At 35.2% G+C, this 17,381-nt stretch overlaps 1 protein-coding gene across 1 annotated transcript in view; it reads left to right on the plus strand.

Annotated features, from left to right (window-relative positions):
• Positions 1 to 6,244, plus strand: part of TMEM232 (transmembrane protein 232) — a gene marked incomplete at its 3' end in the record, with an annotated part of 259,907 nt that extends 253,663 nt beyond the window's left edge. Inside the window, exons 13-14 of the mRNA XM_081281364.1 lie at positions 1,830 to 1,917; positions 5,969 to 6,244. Coding sequence (XP_081137490.1) covers positions 1,830 to 1,917; positions 5,969 to 6,244 — 364 coding nt within the window. The remainder of the gene's footprint in view (positions 1 to 1,829; positions 1,918 to 5,968) is intronic.
• Between the last annotated feature and the right edge of the window lie 11,137 nt (positions 6,245 to 17,381).

The following is a 17,381-nucleotide window of genomic DNA, read 5'->3' on the forward strand; positions in this document are numbered from 1 at the left end:
ACCTGTCACTTCAGTTGTTTTCCTTTGAACTCAGCAGCCAACTCCACTCTGAGCTCATCTCTTAGTCCTCTTGCTATACCCAGTACTACTCAACTGACACAACAGTGTTGTGGGGATGAACTGTTAGTAATGGCTTGAAAAATTGAGGGTTGAAGCTTATCATAGGTTTTACATTTCCTCTACCATTAAGCAAACAGGCCAAAATTCAGTGAGTGATTGGTGGCACTGTGTTGCACACTGAAGAAACAGTTGTCTGCAAACTGGTAAAAGTTTCTGCAGTCATGTGGCCCATACTCTAGTCAGGAGAACACAAAATTCACCTGGGCACAAGGCAAACATAGAATTATAGCTCAGGTAAACATAATGAAAGAAAGGTCCATGATGGATGGAGAGCTACAGTGGTGGCCTTGAACTGAGAGCTGAGGAATGAATCTTCATTAACAAGACCTGGATCATGGATGGAGAGCAGGGGAGACAATTGGAGAGTGTCCACAGCATGTGCAAACAAGTGATACTAAGGAGGAGCAAGGTAGATGGCAGCAACTGCAAGAAAGCCTGTGTGCTAGGGGTTCATAGACCCAGAGGGGGCAAGAGAGAGAGAGAAATAAGTCTGGAGAAACTACATTGAACTACTTTAACAAATGCACAGTAGCAGGCCTTAGGTGTTCTTAACACATGTGATTTTAATCCTGAACTTAATGGGGAGATATCCAACAGTCTGATGTAGCAGTTTGACATGATACATTTTGTATTTTAGAAGAAAAAATTTAGGTAGAGACAAGAATAACGTAGGTAAGGAATGGTGGATGCAGGGGTTTTAGAAGAGAAGGTCTTAGTCTAGGTGGGAGATGATATTCTAGACTAAGAATTTAAGAATTCAAACTGTTTTGGATATGGAAATTTCTCATGAATTCTCTCCTTAGGCCCTTCCCTAATTCTTTCTACTATTTTCTCTACTTCCACTTTCTCTCCTTCAAGGGCATCCTCTACCGTCATCTTATTGTTTATCTTTTTCAGGACTCACACCTTCCCTGCATAATAATTTTAATAATGCACTAGTATGTGGGTAACTCGACACTAAATCTCCCATAGTTTGGAGCCCAGCTTGTGCTTCCAACCATTTTGTCATGCTATTGCCAAATGACCACATTTCCACCCTTAGTAATACAAGCACGTGAAAGAATTATTGAAATCACATCATTGTTTCAGCATATCTAAGCTCAAATTATTAGTCACAGGCTTTCATCAGAACTTCCAGGGCTGTGGGGCTATGTGCAGGGATGGACACTTTCTTTCTTTGTTTTTTGTTTTGTTTTGTTTTGTTTTAAGAGAGAGGATTTTTTAAATGTTTTATTTTTTAGTTTTCGGTGGACACAACATCTTTGTTTGTATGTGGTGCTGAGGATCAAACCTGGGCAGCACGCATGCCAGGCGAGCGCGCTACCACTTGAGCCACATCCCCAGCCCCGGGATAGACACTTTCATTCCCATTGAACACAGTCTACTGCTTATTTCCTCAAACCCTTCATATCCACCGTCTCATTTGCTGCAGCTATACTGTTTATACCTGCTAGGCAAGGATTGCCTTTTTATTATTGTGTAGTTTTCATTCTGTATTTCATGCAGGTCCTTCAAGTGTGCCCATTTTGCTAACCTCAGATGGCTCACAAAAACTAAAAGCTAAACCCAGTAGTCTATACAGAGTAAGCAATTTATGTTAACAACATAGAATCCAAGTGCTTAGTCATTATGATTTAGAACTCTGTTCATTTCTGGGCAGGAAGAATACCTATCCCTAACATTGGCTCTGTTCTTGTGCTCTTTTAAAGGGAACGTCCTTCAGAACTTCCCATGTTTCCATATCCAGATTTCTTCACCAAGGCGGATAAGAACTTGGCAAAAATCGTTGACTATCACGTAAGATTGATTTTCTTAAACTAGGAGCAAAAGCTGTGTTCAAAAGCACTTTGAATTGTAAAATGTAGCCCTGATAAGGAAATATTAGTACATAGCATTTAAAATAGAGTCATGATTGGTCATTGAATGGAATGGTGGATGCAAGGATTTTATCTCACTATGCTATCCACATAGTGAGATGCATGAGGTTTGCTATACTCAGTGCCTTCACTGGGTACAGGAAACTTGGGAAATACTAGCCTAAAAATGTTTCTTGAATTAGTACTGATTTCTTGTGACAAGAATCTAATATTGAACACTGAACACTGATTTCTTCTGCAGTGTAATTCTAATAACAGAACAAAAAAATTTTGACTCAATTTTCAGTGACCATTCTTTACCTTAGAAAGACTTTTAATCACTTTGTTTTTAATACGCATTAAAGAAGCAGTGACAATATAAGGCTATTCACGTAAGACACTTTAATTTGTTGTGCTATATTTAATTGATAATTCCTTACCTAGTTCCTCTCATTTTATGTCTACATTATTTTTAGCAGTAGAGCTGGAGTAAGAGACATTATTTTTGTGTTTTCTTTGAACGCAAAAAGAATTCAATAACATAAAAAATGTGATTATTTTATCAGCAGTAGTTCAATATTCATCAGATTCTGATTAAATATCACAAGATTAATTTTTCACATTCTATTTAGTTATCTCTTAATAAAAATAAGGGATTATATCATTTATTGGTTGCATTGAATAGTTATATACCACATAGCTAATATTTAAGCCACTGTAGCAATAAATTTAAATATTGAAGTTTGGAGACTGCTTGATATCTTAGAGTCAAAAAAGAGCTACTGTTTGGTTCTACTGTTGAATAATAAAGTATTTGCTAACCAACATATATTTGATGCATTCTCAAAAAATTTGAATGGTCCTTAGGGTTCACTTAATAAGACAGAAGGGGCTGGGGTTGTGGCTCAGTGATAGAGCACTTCTCTAGCATGTGTGAGGCACTGGATTAAATTCTTAGCACTACATATAAATAAAGGTCCATCAACATCTTAAAAGATTTTTTAAAAAAGAGGATAATGACAGAAAGAGGATGGCAAATAGCTTCTAACAACTGTCATCTTTGTTCTTTTGTTGTATATGCATTATTCAGGTAATTGCTGCCATTGGCCAGCTTATAGTGTAGCTAAAGAAAGGTAAAGGAATCCTGTCTGAAACTGTGCTTGAGAGTTTCTGAGATCCACGTTGTTTGATATGTAGCCTAATAAAATAGTTAATAGTTTTTAGTTTTGATTTGGGAAAGCTTATGGAAGTGCCTCTAAGTATTATATTATTAAAGTATTCATGCACATATCATTTCCTTTCAGATGTATTTCACACTTTAAAAAATGCTCTTACATTATTAGTTTGATCCTCACAACAACTTTGTAAAACATCTGTCAATAAGAATAATTAGTGGTTCACAGTTCAGTTACTTGCCCAAAGTTTTAACGTTTGTAAATGATGAAGTCTGTGCACAAAATCAGATCTCTGGACTCCAAATCCACTTTCCTTTTCCTTTCTTCATGGCACCTCAAGTTCTTTGTGTATAGTCTCTACCAGGATTGGAGGCCAGAGGATGGGATCTGTAATATTGACAAGAAACAAAAACACATTCCTGAACCTACAGATATAATTGTACCTACAAGCCAACTGACTTTTGTGAGTGACTGTAATAATTCAAGGAATAAGAAATACCTAATAGATCAGTGGATATTAAGGTTCCTTGTATAGAGCAGGTGTTCCATAGCATGATGATCAAATCACCGAGTTCATGGGATGAATAAAGGTGTAACTGGTACTTCCATTTCCCATCAACTTCAAGTATATGTGCATCCTCCTAGTTACCATAATGGATGATAAAAATGACATGCTCAAATCAAAACAATACAATGATTTTTTATAATATTTATTTTTTTTTTAGTTTTAGGTGGACACAATATCTTTATTTTTACATTTATGTGGTGCTGAGGATCGAGTGCATACTAGACGAGCACTCTACCACTGAGCCACAACCCCAGCCCAATACAATGATTTATCTACAATGATTTATCTACTAGTAATGGTCAGCTGAGACAAAATTAATTTTATTTTTTCTGGGCTTTATAAAATGAAGGATTTTGATGTATTGTGAATTCCAGCCATGACAAGTTTTAAGGAAGGAATTAAGGAGGAAGAGTAACCTTTTGGACAATAGTAATACAGTAACCTTTCTTGGCAGGCAGCTTTCATATGTATTTATTCATTTATACATGCTGTTTTGGAAACCTAAAATTTTGATTTTACTGACAGTTCTTAAAAATTAATCCTCTTGATTTTTCACAGTGTAAACAGCAAAGTATGAGATAGGTACATGGCATACCATATATAAGGTACATTAGTTATCTTTATCCATAGAAAATATTGTATTAAAATATATTAAACCAACTATTACTTATATGCTATAACATAAATTGGTAGTCTTATTAAACAGATTATTATTTAGTTTACTATATGTGAAGGAATTATGTGTCACTCTTAAATATCATAGAACTTGTAGACTAAAACAAAACATGAATTTAAGCCTGTGCCTGAATGTTCTGGATGTTTTCCCTCAATTTTCTATGTATTTCCTGCAAAAAAAAATGGTTTCTGAGAAACCAAATATGTGAGCAATAACTGTGTAGATGCAATCTCGAAGAAAGTGCTGATAATTTGTATTTCTTATGTCATTAAAACCTAACTGGGATACATAATATAATAAGTATATGTAATGATATTTTATGCTTTGATTTTTTAATGATTCAGTGAATTCTTTACAGTTAAGTATAATAGTTTGATGTAATCACACATGTATACAATTTAATTTGCTCCATTTCAGTCCTGGTGCCTCCTTTCCCTCCCCCTAGTCCTCTTCCTCTACTTGTCTTCCTTCTATTCATTTATCTAATCATTTTTAATGCTTTAGTGCTTTATAGATATATAGAAAGGTGTATTCAGTGTGGTATATTTATACAGCATATAGTGTTATTTTGTCAAATTCATTCCACACTTCTCCCCTTTCCCATTCCTCCTCTCTTAATGTCATTCTGCTATGAATATTTTGACATTTTACAGAATTGTAGGCCTTCAGCAAGGCTGAATGATATCTATGGACTCTAAAGTTTGGTTCTGCTTATTATTATCTGTACATCTCAGTTGTCAAATAGTAGTCAGGATTCACAGCACTGATACACATAATAACTTATAAATTAACTGAGAGGCTCCTTAGCTCATTTGTGCTTGTGCGTGTGCATGAACTGAGGGTGTAGGTAGTGTCCTTAGGAATTTCTAAATTTTATGCTGAGTTATTCTTCCCTAAACCTTTTTTTTTTTTTGTCTGAAAGGGAGTTTACCATCCTTTTATATATTCCCTGATAAAATGTATTAGGATAGGGAAAAAATTTCTCTTGATGATGTTTGATTTATCATCATAACTTCCAACACTGATTACTCAGTCCCTGGACTCCTGATGTCAGATATGCTATTATTGGCATGAATTAACTGATCAGTTAAGATGAATCCCCTAGAATCGGTCTGCTGCCAACCATTAACTTCATTTCAATCTCATATGGAATAGTACCACAATTTTTGCCTTCCATTTATATTTTTTCCTATATTTTTGTTTGTTTTGCATTAGCTTAGTTTTATTTTTCATTTTATGACCCATGCTGTCATATAAATATCAATATTGATGAAGAAAGTAAAATCCTTTGGGATATAGAAAACCAAAACCTTTTATCTCTTCTTTCGAATGTTAAAAATGTTAAAAATACTAAGAGAGAATTCTGTTTTTGTGGGGATCGTATGTGTTCTAATAGATGGTTTGTATATTTTCCTAGTACGGTAGAAGAGTATAAGATTCCTGAGGATTATCTGCCGGGGTGCGGGGGGTGGGGGAAGACTAAGAAATATGTATATAAGTATCTTCATTTGAAGAAGCTAAATTGATATTTTTTCATGGAAATTACATGTAAATGAAGTTTTCTCTCTAACAGTGGCAGATAGAACTGAATTTGAGAAGGAAAGAAGAGGCGATGAATGAGGCCAAAAAATGGAAAGATAAAGACTTAGAAGAGAAAAGGCACTTTGAAGAAATTATGAAAAGAAGAGAAGAGAAACTGCATAAGCAAACCAAACCTTATGAGCTTCCTCAGATGACTGAAGCAATTTCTTTAGAAAAGAAAATGTCTCACAAAAAAATGGAGATCACATTGCCAGAAATTAATAACAGACCAAGAGAGCTTCATATTAGGAATATTTGTTGTAATTAATCTGAGGTCATTGGGTGGAAAGGAGCTGTCATCCTAGTGCAAGCTGTTTAATAGTCATATTTTAGTCCTACATTGGTAGTCAACTTTTAGTCAGTTGAAGGAAGTGATTTCACCAGTTAAAAATTTCCAATTATATAGCTATTGCTTTTCTCAGTTGATGCTTGTCTTGTGATTGTATAGCATTCTTTATCAGTCATTCCCAGAATGTTGAGTTTCATTGGACTATAAGATGGAAATGAATTCCAAATTAATGAATCACTGAATAAGAGTTATTTCTTGAAAATAGAGTGAGCATTTTATTATACTCCTATAGTCACTATTATTCAAATAAATGAGGTTGTGGCATCTATTTGCATTTGCATTTTATTGTTGACATATAAGTAAACACTATGACAGAGACTTGAATTTGCTAAATTACTATACGTAGGCAAATCTGGAAGGGCCAGTCACCTTTGATGCACTTGATCTTTAATGGATACCAGCAGAAATCTATGAGTGACAGTGGTTTCACTTTGTCAGATGAGTTTATGGCAATGGATTAAGATGATCCTGCCAAGTGCAGTATAAACTACTGGAGACATTCATCCCGTTAGCAGTCATTTTTTAAAGAGTATTTCACTTCATCTGAAGCTTTCAATCTATGAGTAATAACAATGAAAAAAGGGATCCTGTGATGCCTTATATTCTTTTTATGAAAAACATAGATAATATATTTTTCAATTTCACACACACAGCTTGGAGATACTCAAGAGACAGGTACATTATCAGGTCTGTTGAATGACCACACAGGTCAGAAAGGTAACATTTATTAATGATGGGAGCTGGAGAATGCCTATCCCATCTAGAGAAATATCTTGCCACTTGACTACCTGCTGACATGTATGAACTGTGTTGTAGTATCTTCTAGTCTTTCAGAAAGAAACCTTTAAATGGATTTTTTAAAATGAAATTTGTACAGTGTATATTTTAGTCAGCTTTTGCATTGTTGTGACCAAAAGTCTGACGAGAACAATTTAGAGAAGGAAAACCTTATGTGGAATTCATGGTTTCAGAGGTTTAGTCCATGATCAGCCAACTCCATAGCTTTGGATCCCAAGATGAGGCAGAACATCATGGCGGAAGGGCATGGCAGAAGAAAGCAGCTCCAATGGCACAGTGCCAGCGACCTCTCTCCTCCAGCCACATCCTACCTGCCTGCAGTTACCTCTCAGTTAACACATATCCACTGATTAGGTTACAACTCTCATAAGCTAATCATTTCACCTCTGAACATTCTTGCATTGTCTCACATAGGAGCTTTTGTGGGATGCCTCCTATCTAAATCCTAACACAAAGTTTCAAATTGTTTCGAGAATTTTTTTATTATTTAAGTTTTTATTTGTGCATTATAGTTATGCCCAATAGGGTTCATTTTCATATAATTATACAAGCATGGAATATAATTCTCTTCAATTCAATCTAGTACTTGATCTCCCCACCCCACTCCTTCCTCCCCCTGTTCCCTTTTTTTTAAACTACAGATATTCTATTTACTTATAGTTTTTAAAAATTAATGTAGGATAGATTTATACATCAAGGTGAAATTCACTGTGCCATATTCATATATGTACATACGGTAGTTTGATCAGTTTCATTCTACTGTTCTTCCCTTTTCCTGTCCCTCCTCCTCTGCCTTCAATCCACGTCCTTTACTCCATTAATCTTCTATTTGTATGGGACTCCCCCCACACACTTATTTTGGGTTAGGTTTTGCATGTAAGAGAAAAAAAAATTCAGTTCTTGACTTCCTGGGTCTGGCTTATTTCACGTAGCATGATATTCTCCAGTTCCATCCATTTATCAGCAAATGCTATAATTTCATTCTTTTTTATGGATGAGTAAAACTCAGCTGTATATACGTATGACATTTTCTTAATCCATTTATCTATTGACAGGCATCTAACTTGGTTCCCTTGGTTGTTGTAAAGTATGCTGTTATAAATATTGCTGTGGCTGTATCCCTATAGAATGCTGATTTTAGATCTGTTGGATATATACCAAGGAGTGGAATAGCTGGGTATGAGGTAGTTCCATCCCTACTTTTTTTTTTGTAGTTGAACACAAAACCTTTATTTTATTTATTTATTTTTTATGTGGTATTGAGGATTGAAGCCGGGGCCTCACATACGCTAGGCCAGTGCTCTAATGCTGAGCCCCAGCCCCAGCCTGCATCCCTACTTTTTTGAGTATTCTCCATACTGCTTTCCAGAGAGGTTGTACTAATTTGCAGTTCCTCCAACAATGTATGAATACACCTTTCCCCTCATATTCTCACTAGCATTTACTATTATTTGTGTTCTTGATAATTGCCATTCTGACTGGAGTAAGATAGAATCTTAGTGCAGCTTTGATTTGCATTTCCTTGATTGCTAGAGACGTTGATCGTTTTTTCATATATTTCTTGGCTATTTAAATGTTTTCTTTTGAGAAGTATCTCATTTGTTATTTTGCCCATTTATAAATTGGATTGGTTCTTTTTTTGTCTTTTTTTTTTTTTTTTTTTTAGTTTTTATACAGTCTGAATATCAATCCCCCGTCTGAGGAGTAGAAGGCCCATTCCCTGTTCTGTAGGCTCTCTTCATGCTCTTGTTTCCTTCCTGGGTAGAAGATTTTTAAGTTGATGCCATCCCTCTTATTGATTCTTGGTTTTCTTTCTTTTGCTTTAGGAGTCTTGTTCAGGAAGTTGGTGCCTGTGCTAATATATTGGAGTATTGAGCCTACGTTTTCTTTTAGAAATTACAGAGTTTCTGGTTTAATTCCTGGGTCTTTGATCCATTTTGAGTTGATTTTTGCTCAGGATGAGAGATAGGGATCTAGGTCCATTCCTCTAAATAGGGAAATCTCAGCACCATTTGTTAGAAAGCTTATCTTTTCTCCAATGTATGTTTTGAATATTTCTTTTGAAATTCTTTTTTTTTTTTGAATATCAGATGATTGTATCTATGGGGATTTGTCTCTGTCTTCTAATTCCATTGGTCTTCATGTCTGTTTTGGTGCCAATGGCAAATAATTTTTTAAAATCATATTTTAGTTTAAGTTTGACACAAGGGCCACAAATTTGTGACCTATATTATGTGAGTTTAAGGTATCATTATTTGTTTAAAATAACAAAATATGTGGTAGAAAAATCTTGGGGGTAAGTTTCTGTTTTCATTCACATATAGCTGATTCAAACTTGGTTTTTATTCCCATTTTGTGTTATCCTTGTGTCCTTCTACAGAGAATATTCAAGTTGTTACAAATAAAATTTCCTTCAACTATTGCTTTATTTACATGTGAAAATAAATCTCTCTTAATGAAAACCAGCCAGTTCCATCTCTCTTAATGAAGACCAGCCAGTTCCATTTCTCTGAATCTCTTTTCCTCCAAAAGCTTGTTCTAGCAGGTGTTTATCATCTTCTAGGACTCTTCCCATCACCCAGTTCTAAACCTATGGAAGTCCCAGATACTCTCATCCTTCCATCCAAACCACTCTCTTGTTAAGAACCACTAATGGCATGAGCCTTACCAAACCCTGGCTGTTTTTTTAAGTGATAATCTTTCTATTGGTTTACAGGCAGATGTAACCACTGAGTTAGAAATTGAAGGGAAGGGACTCCAGCATCTGACTGCTACTTGTAAGAATTTCAACAAATCCTGCTGTTTTCAGCACCAACTTCATGAAAAGAAACCTGGTCCCTCCATTTCTGAAACTTTCTGGCATTTTGAGACACAATCTTGTCTGCCTTAAGACTTTCCCACTACTGACTTTGGTTTATTTTGCTCTTCTCTGCTTAGATTTGTTCCTGCTTGTTCAACTGCTTTCTAACCTCCACAGTTGTGTTAGTATTTCCAACACACTATCGTCTTTTATCCGTATGGATTCATACCTTTGTTTTAATAACCGCTTTGCTCTCAGTAAATGGTGATTTAGAAGAGAGAAAAAAATCTCTATAAAGGTATATATGAAGAAAGAAAGAAATGGAGAAAAAAATGGTTAAAATACTTATACTTTAATTCTTAAATTATTCATTTTTATTTAGCAATAAAACATTTCTCACTGTTGTCTTATGTCTCTGACTCTTCTTGAAATATTAGCAAAGATTGTGCTTGTAAATCTGGATCTACATCCTAGTTTTACCTCTGGTTATCTATGATATAATAGGCAGTCACTGAACCCTTTGTACTTCATTTTGCTAATTTATAAAATGGATATAATTAATATAAAGATTGCCATCAATCAGAAGGTAATTAGGGAAAAACTCTCATCAATCATTTTAACAGAATTGATGTCAACAATTATTCTAAAAGGTGTTCCAGAACTGAGAAAATGAGAAAGGAACATAGAAACAATACAGAAACAGTAACTGGAGAAAACTGCTACCATTCCTAGTCCATGGAATCAAAAAGAATGGGATTATCAGAATGTGGGGATTAGAGGAGACACCTCACACAGTGGGGCTCAGGCCGTTGATGGGGGGACACTGCCTCGCTATTGCTGACACTTCTGAGGAACACAACAGGTGGTTCTGGGAGCCCAGGAAAAAAAACCGGAAACCTGAACAAACTGTCTACTTTTAAGACCACACATGCAGGAAGAGAAAGGCAATTGGAAGAATCGTTTCTTCATCCTCTCCATTCTTGTACATGTGCTCTCCTTTCCCAGCATCACACAGCAAAAGACAAAAGGGTAGGTTTGGAGCTGTCACTAGTTAAATAACTGGAAAGAATGTGCAGCATAATGCCTATGACATATTAGACTATGTCATAATGGTACCCCCCTTTCTGTCATTTTGCATCATAGGTCCTTTTCTCGGCTCTTTCTGCAACTCTCCCAACACACACACACACACACACACACACACACACACACACACACACACACACACACAGGAGTTTGGAAGAAAAAAATCATTTTTTTTAAGTTAATGTAAATGGCTGAAAAAGAAACTTCACTACAAGTCATTTTTAGAACAAATTTTCATTTTTTCCATTAAGTGCTCAATTTAACACAAACTCAACTGGAATTATTTGTCATTTACATTTAGTATTAACTTTGCTTTAAAATTCACAAAGGGGTCTATGAGTCTGGGACTGTGTTGATATCAAATTATCAAATGGAGCCTTTCAGCTACTCTTTTTTCCCCCTTTATCTTATGTTTTCTCATTCTTTGTTATTTGTTTTCCACTTTGACAGGAGGAAGAAAGAGAAAGAGAAAGATATTCTTGTCTATTTACCCTTTACAGCTCTTATTTACTGTTAAGTGCCTCTTTTAGGAAGTATTTAGCCTCCCTCAGGTCTAAATTCCCTTTGAACTAAAACTTGTTTCCATGCTACTTTACCATTATGTTTATTTCTATTTTGAAAGAGCAAACCAAGAGTTTCCTCCCTTCACTTATTATAGATTCTGTAATTTTCTCTTAGTAACCATCAAAGCAACTTCTTTTTTACACAAGCTATTTCATTGACCTTTTAACATATAGAGAATGAATTACTTAAAGGACTTTTAGGCTGTTTATTAGAGTGTTGAAAATTAAAAAGTATATATTAGGGAGAAAGGGGAGAAACAAAATAATAAATTCTGAGTAATACAAGCATAAAAACGAGTATTTATCCTATTGTGATTTTAAAATAAGGGCAAATAGTATGATTCATATAGGTTTGTGGGCATACTGTAGACATGTTTAAGAAAGAAAATACCTGAAAAAAATATACTTACTCTAGCATTGGTGAGTGTATTTAGGGAAAAGAGGCATGGAGATAATAGACAAAAATAACTAGCATCATTAATTTTAGAAATTTTATAGTAACGTATAGAAATTCTAATTCAAATAATTGATTCTTTTGTTCCTACTAGTAACAACCCTCTTTGTAACTCTCTACTATTGAATTACCTTTTCAGTGTTTTTTTTCCTCATACTTTAAATTTTTTGTATCAACAAGTCCAAAGAAATTTATAATGCATCCACAAATTCACAAATTCTTGCACGGTATTGCTTAAAACACATATGGTAGATACTCCTTCTTCTCCTCTTATGCCGCCTTAATTATACCACTATGTTCACATCACATGGTTCTATTGCAGTGTTTTTCTGACATTTGGGGCTAGAAAGTTATTTAATGTGATAGGTTTTCTGTGCTTTTTAGTAGCATCTCTGGTCTCTAGGCACTAGATACCAATAATAGCCCCATCCCCTCACTCCTGCAGCTGCCTGGTAGTAACAACAAAAGTACCCTGGGGGGCAAAATTGCTCCTGGTTGAGAACAATTGTTCCATAGTTTCACTGAACTTTCGGATTTCAAAGTTAACTGCCTGAGGGTTGCTTTTGGGTTTGCCTTCAAAATTTTATTCCAAACTGCTCATACACTAAACTGTATCTTTGGGTCAGTGATAAAAGCACCGGAGGTCTCAGGAAGGCTCCTCATTTCTCCTCACATCTCAGTTTGTGGAAGTGGGACATGAAGAGCCCTGTTTGTTTTACCCATGATTAATCAATGACTCTTACCCCCTCCCCTGTGGGCTAAATACAGAAGAAGATAGGGAGTCATGAAAATCTACTCTGCCACTGCTCCGTAGTAAATTTAGCTCACTCTGTACTTTTCCACCTTAGTTAGCCACTGGAGACTTACAAATTCATGAATTTCCTTGTACCAGTTCTACTTGTTTTCTCTGGCCTAGGATGTGTTTGGAAACTTAGAGCAAAATGCATTTTAAATTATCATGTTCTATACCATAAATTCACATATTTGTATAGTTTTGTAAGTTCTGCTGATGATTCGGGTATTTTTGAGCTACATGCATTTTTCATGGTGACATAAATTTCAGGGATAATTTGGCTTTAATGTTTATTCAAGCTCACTTTTCCATCCAATCATTCTAGCTAAGGGACCTATTTACATAATACCTAGTGCCTTGTTATTTTTTTTACTGCTGTTTCATTGAAAAGTCAAAAATAAACAAATATGTATTTCCAAAGCATTTTTTTTTAGTTGAAAGAACCTTGTGGTTACCCAACTGTCCAATGAAATTTCCCGAGCTGACTCTATTTTTAGGAAGGAGAATCCTTTTTTATGAATGAATAAATAAGGTAGAGATCAAACCTCTCAAAATCACCAGTGAGACTTTATATTAAAAAAAAAACCCAGAGAACCAAAATCCAGTAATGCTTTGAATAGTGCTTAAAATTATGAAGAAATAGAAACTAAAATGGGCCAATCTGTTCTTCTCTAGCTCCAATTTTTCATTTGGCTTCCCAATCAGAGGCTTCACTGTAAAGAAGCCATGAATAGCAGACACAGTTTCTTCCAAACTATTCCAAGAAGAGATATTGTGGAAAGTCAGAGAGAAAGATAGAAATGAGGGTAATTGAAGAGCAAGGTATGTGTGTGGGGAGGTCATGGTGTAGAAACATCCAAATAGACAAGGAAAGTGAGCAGGTGAGTAGCATCAATTCCCAGACTACTCAGGAACTGTTAAATTCCTCCAGGAGAGGGATTAGACACAACCATTTCCAATTACACCTGCAATCCTTAGGGTGAGATAAGAAGCAAATACTGAAAGTCAGGTCTCTGGTATTAGCATATCAAATGCAACAGCCAGAGAAAGAGAGAGAGAGAGAGAGAGAGAGAGAGAGAGAGAGAGAGAGAGAGAGAGAGGGAGGGAGGGATACACCTTCAGGGCACATTAGTAAAGAAAGCATACTAGTTCCTGACTCTACTTTCTGTACAACCAGAGATATGAAAAATTGTGCTCTATATGTATAATATGAATTGTAATGCATTCTGTTGTCATATATGACAAATTAATTTTTTAAAAAACAAAAAAAGGTCAGGGAGGTGTCAGAGGACTGTGGGGAGGATTTAAGGACCCAGGCTTCTGTCTACACTTATAGGCTTTACTCCTCCCTATATAGCCACAGGCCATTTTGGAAAACAGGATGAAGGGAAGATGAACCTGGAAGGCAAAAAAGCTTCCCAAAGAAAACAAGTTTATATTTAAAAGATCTCTTGATTTCCTAGATTTGAATAATTTTAAACCTGAGTTAGTGAACCTAATCTTTGCCCTTCCCCAAGAAAACCAGTAGAGGGAGCCTCATGAGGAAAATCTAAGTGATTTTATAAAATTCAGAAACTAAATTTTCTTTTTATATTTAAAATATGTGAGATTAAGTTTGTGTCATTGAAGTATATGTATGAAGCTGGTATTTCAACACATACACATATACATATTTGCATATGTATAATGAGATACCCTTAATCACTGGGGATATAGCAATGAATCAATGAATATTACAGAAACTAAAGCATTCTACATGTTAAAATTAATATGTGTGCTTAAGACAAGCAAAAAATAAAATATATAATTTCAGGTAGGAATAGGTGAGGAACAAAAATAAAACATGGTGAAGAGACAGAGATAAGTTCATCTTAAATCAAGTCAGCAGTGATGGCCTCTCTAAAGATTTCAACAGACATTAAAATGGAGTGAAAACAGGAGATGTTGGTTTGTAATCTTTCTGTAATATCTTGGCATGGGCTTGGTACCATGATAATGCTGGACTCAGAGAATGCATCAGGAAGTATTTTCTTTAGCTCTATTTTCTAAAAGAGAATGTAGAAAATTGGTATGAATGCTTCCTTAAATATTTGCTAGAATTTACCAGAGTACCCATATGGGTCTGGTTCTTTCTCCTTTGTGAAGTTATTAATTATAGATTCAATTTTTTTTTCTTTTGGTCTGAGGGATTGAACTCAGGGGCACTTGACCACTGAATCACATCCCCAGCCCTATTTTGTATGTTATTTAGAGTCAGAGTCTTATTGAGTTGCTTAGCATCTTGCTTTTTCTGAAGCTGACTTTGAACTATTGATCCTCCTGCCTCAGACTCCTGAGTCACTGGGATTACAGGTATGCCCCACCCCACGACTAGATTCGAATTGGTTCATCTCATCTAGGTTTTTGAATTTGTGTACATAGAGTTGTTCAAAGTATTTTGATGTCTATGAGGTCAGTAGTGATGATCCCTCTTTTATTAGAAATTTGTATCTTTAGTTAACCAAAAGATATATTTATCATATTTATCAATCTTTTCAAATAAACATGTCATGTTTTAATTAAAAATAAAATAAAATGGAGTGAAAAGTGAGTCATTTGCCTTTTGGGGGGTGGTGGGGGACTATCCAGGCAAGGTAAACAGCAATTAAGAAATCTCTAGGATTACCATTTGTGCTTCTTGCTATATTTCTCCCTCTTCCCTGCTTTAAACACATACTAACATTGTATTTCCTGGCCTCATTGTGTTGTGGTCCTATGGATAATTTTGGCCAATGCTTTTGAGTGAGGATGATGTGTGTTGCTTCCGGGCTGAAGCATTTACTTGTTGACTTGGAATAATAATAATCATCCCCCCTTCTGAATAATAATGAATGTTAAAAAGAAAACACTTTTTCCTCTTTCACTCTGGACTCCCTTAATAAGGATGATGGATCTGAGAAGACAAAGCCTTCTGTTATGAGAGTTGGAGGTTTTGGAGTTATAAATTATTGCAGAGTAATCCAGCCTAACATGACAGGATAGGAGTAAGTTTAGGATGTTTGAAGAAGATCAAAGAATTCTGCAGAGCTGGAAATAAGGCCCCACAGGAATGAGAAGGAGATCAAATTGGAGACGTAGATTTGGGCCAGATCTTATAATCATGAAAGTCATGGTTTCAGCTTTGATTTTTTTTTTTAACCAAGATAGAGGGAAATTGCCTTGGGGGTAATGAAACAAACAAGCAAAATAAAACTTCAGCCTAACTTGTAATGTTTTGAAACTTGTGTTTTAAATTATGATTTCTTTGTTTTGAAATTGATATCTAATACACACAAAGGTTTGAGGTATTTTTCTAAGAACTTAACATATTATAAAATTGTGATTTTAGGAGATGAAAAGGTTCAACATAAGCCCACTACCTTTATAAATTATAACACAAAACAAAGATGGATCTAAATATCTTCTAATTTGAAATATTTAGAAATTTATAAAACACTTAAAACTAACTTTATAAAAGTAAAATGAAGCAATAAAAACTCCTTACAATTTACTCAGGTGCATCGAAATTTTGTGGGAAGATAACTTTATGCCTCAGAAGATACTCTTCTTGGTATTGTCTCTCTGTTGAATAAAGAGTTTGTCCATATTAGTGTTATTACTAAGCTGAAACAGTGGTCTTTACTTTGTCTTCACAATTGAGAAAGTTGCGTATTCAACATGTCAATGGCCATGATTGCTTCAACCAAGGTGAGAGAGGGGAAGTTGAAATGGAGACACACTGGAGATGTTGCAATGAACCTGTGCATGTGTTTCAGTGGTTTTCATTCACTTTGTAGCTGCTGCATCAATGGCAATGAAACTGTGTTTGATTGGATTTGGCAATAGTTTTCCTCCAACAATATTTTCAAGAGATGGGTTTGTTCAGGGTTGAATTCCCAATTATATCCTGTTGTACAAGATAAAGCAAAGTCTCCAACATCAAATGTAATTACCTCTTCTATTGAAAACTTGTTCTTACTGTTAAAATCATATTGCTTTGGGGGAGGAATGGAAAAAATATTACTTTTAATTTAAACACTAATATCTTTGAATACTAAGTGTATTTAACTGAGTATTTATTTATGTGGCTCTGAGATCAAAGCTCTGATATGCCCTGAGATCAAAGTACTAAAGAGATGTGGCACAGGATGTAGCACCATTGATATTTCAAAATTATTAAACTAATATATGTAGTGCATTTTATTCTTCCTGTAAATCATGTTCTTTTGTCATCATTAAAATATCATGTTACTCAAAGAGAAGAAGATACATTTGTGTTCATAGGAGCGTTATCCACAACAAAAAGTTGAAGTAATCCAGGTGTCCATTAATAGATATAAAATGTGGTTATCTACATACTGTGGAGTATTGTTCAGCCTTAAAAATGAAAGAAATTCTGACACATGCTACAACATATATGAGCCCTCAGGACACTGTTCTAAGTGAAATAAGATAGTCACACAAAGACAAATGTTGCAGAAATCTGAAGCAGACAGATCACAAGTTCAATGCCAACCATAGCAACTTAGTGAGACCTAACTCAA

This window comes from Spermophilus citellus (genome assembly GCF_964194105.1).
Source record: "Spermophilus citellus genome assembly, chromosome: 1".
NCBI classification, from domain to species: domain Eukaryota; kingdom Metazoa; phylum Chordata; class Mammalia; order Rodentia; family Sciuridae; genus Spermophilus; species Spermophilus citellus.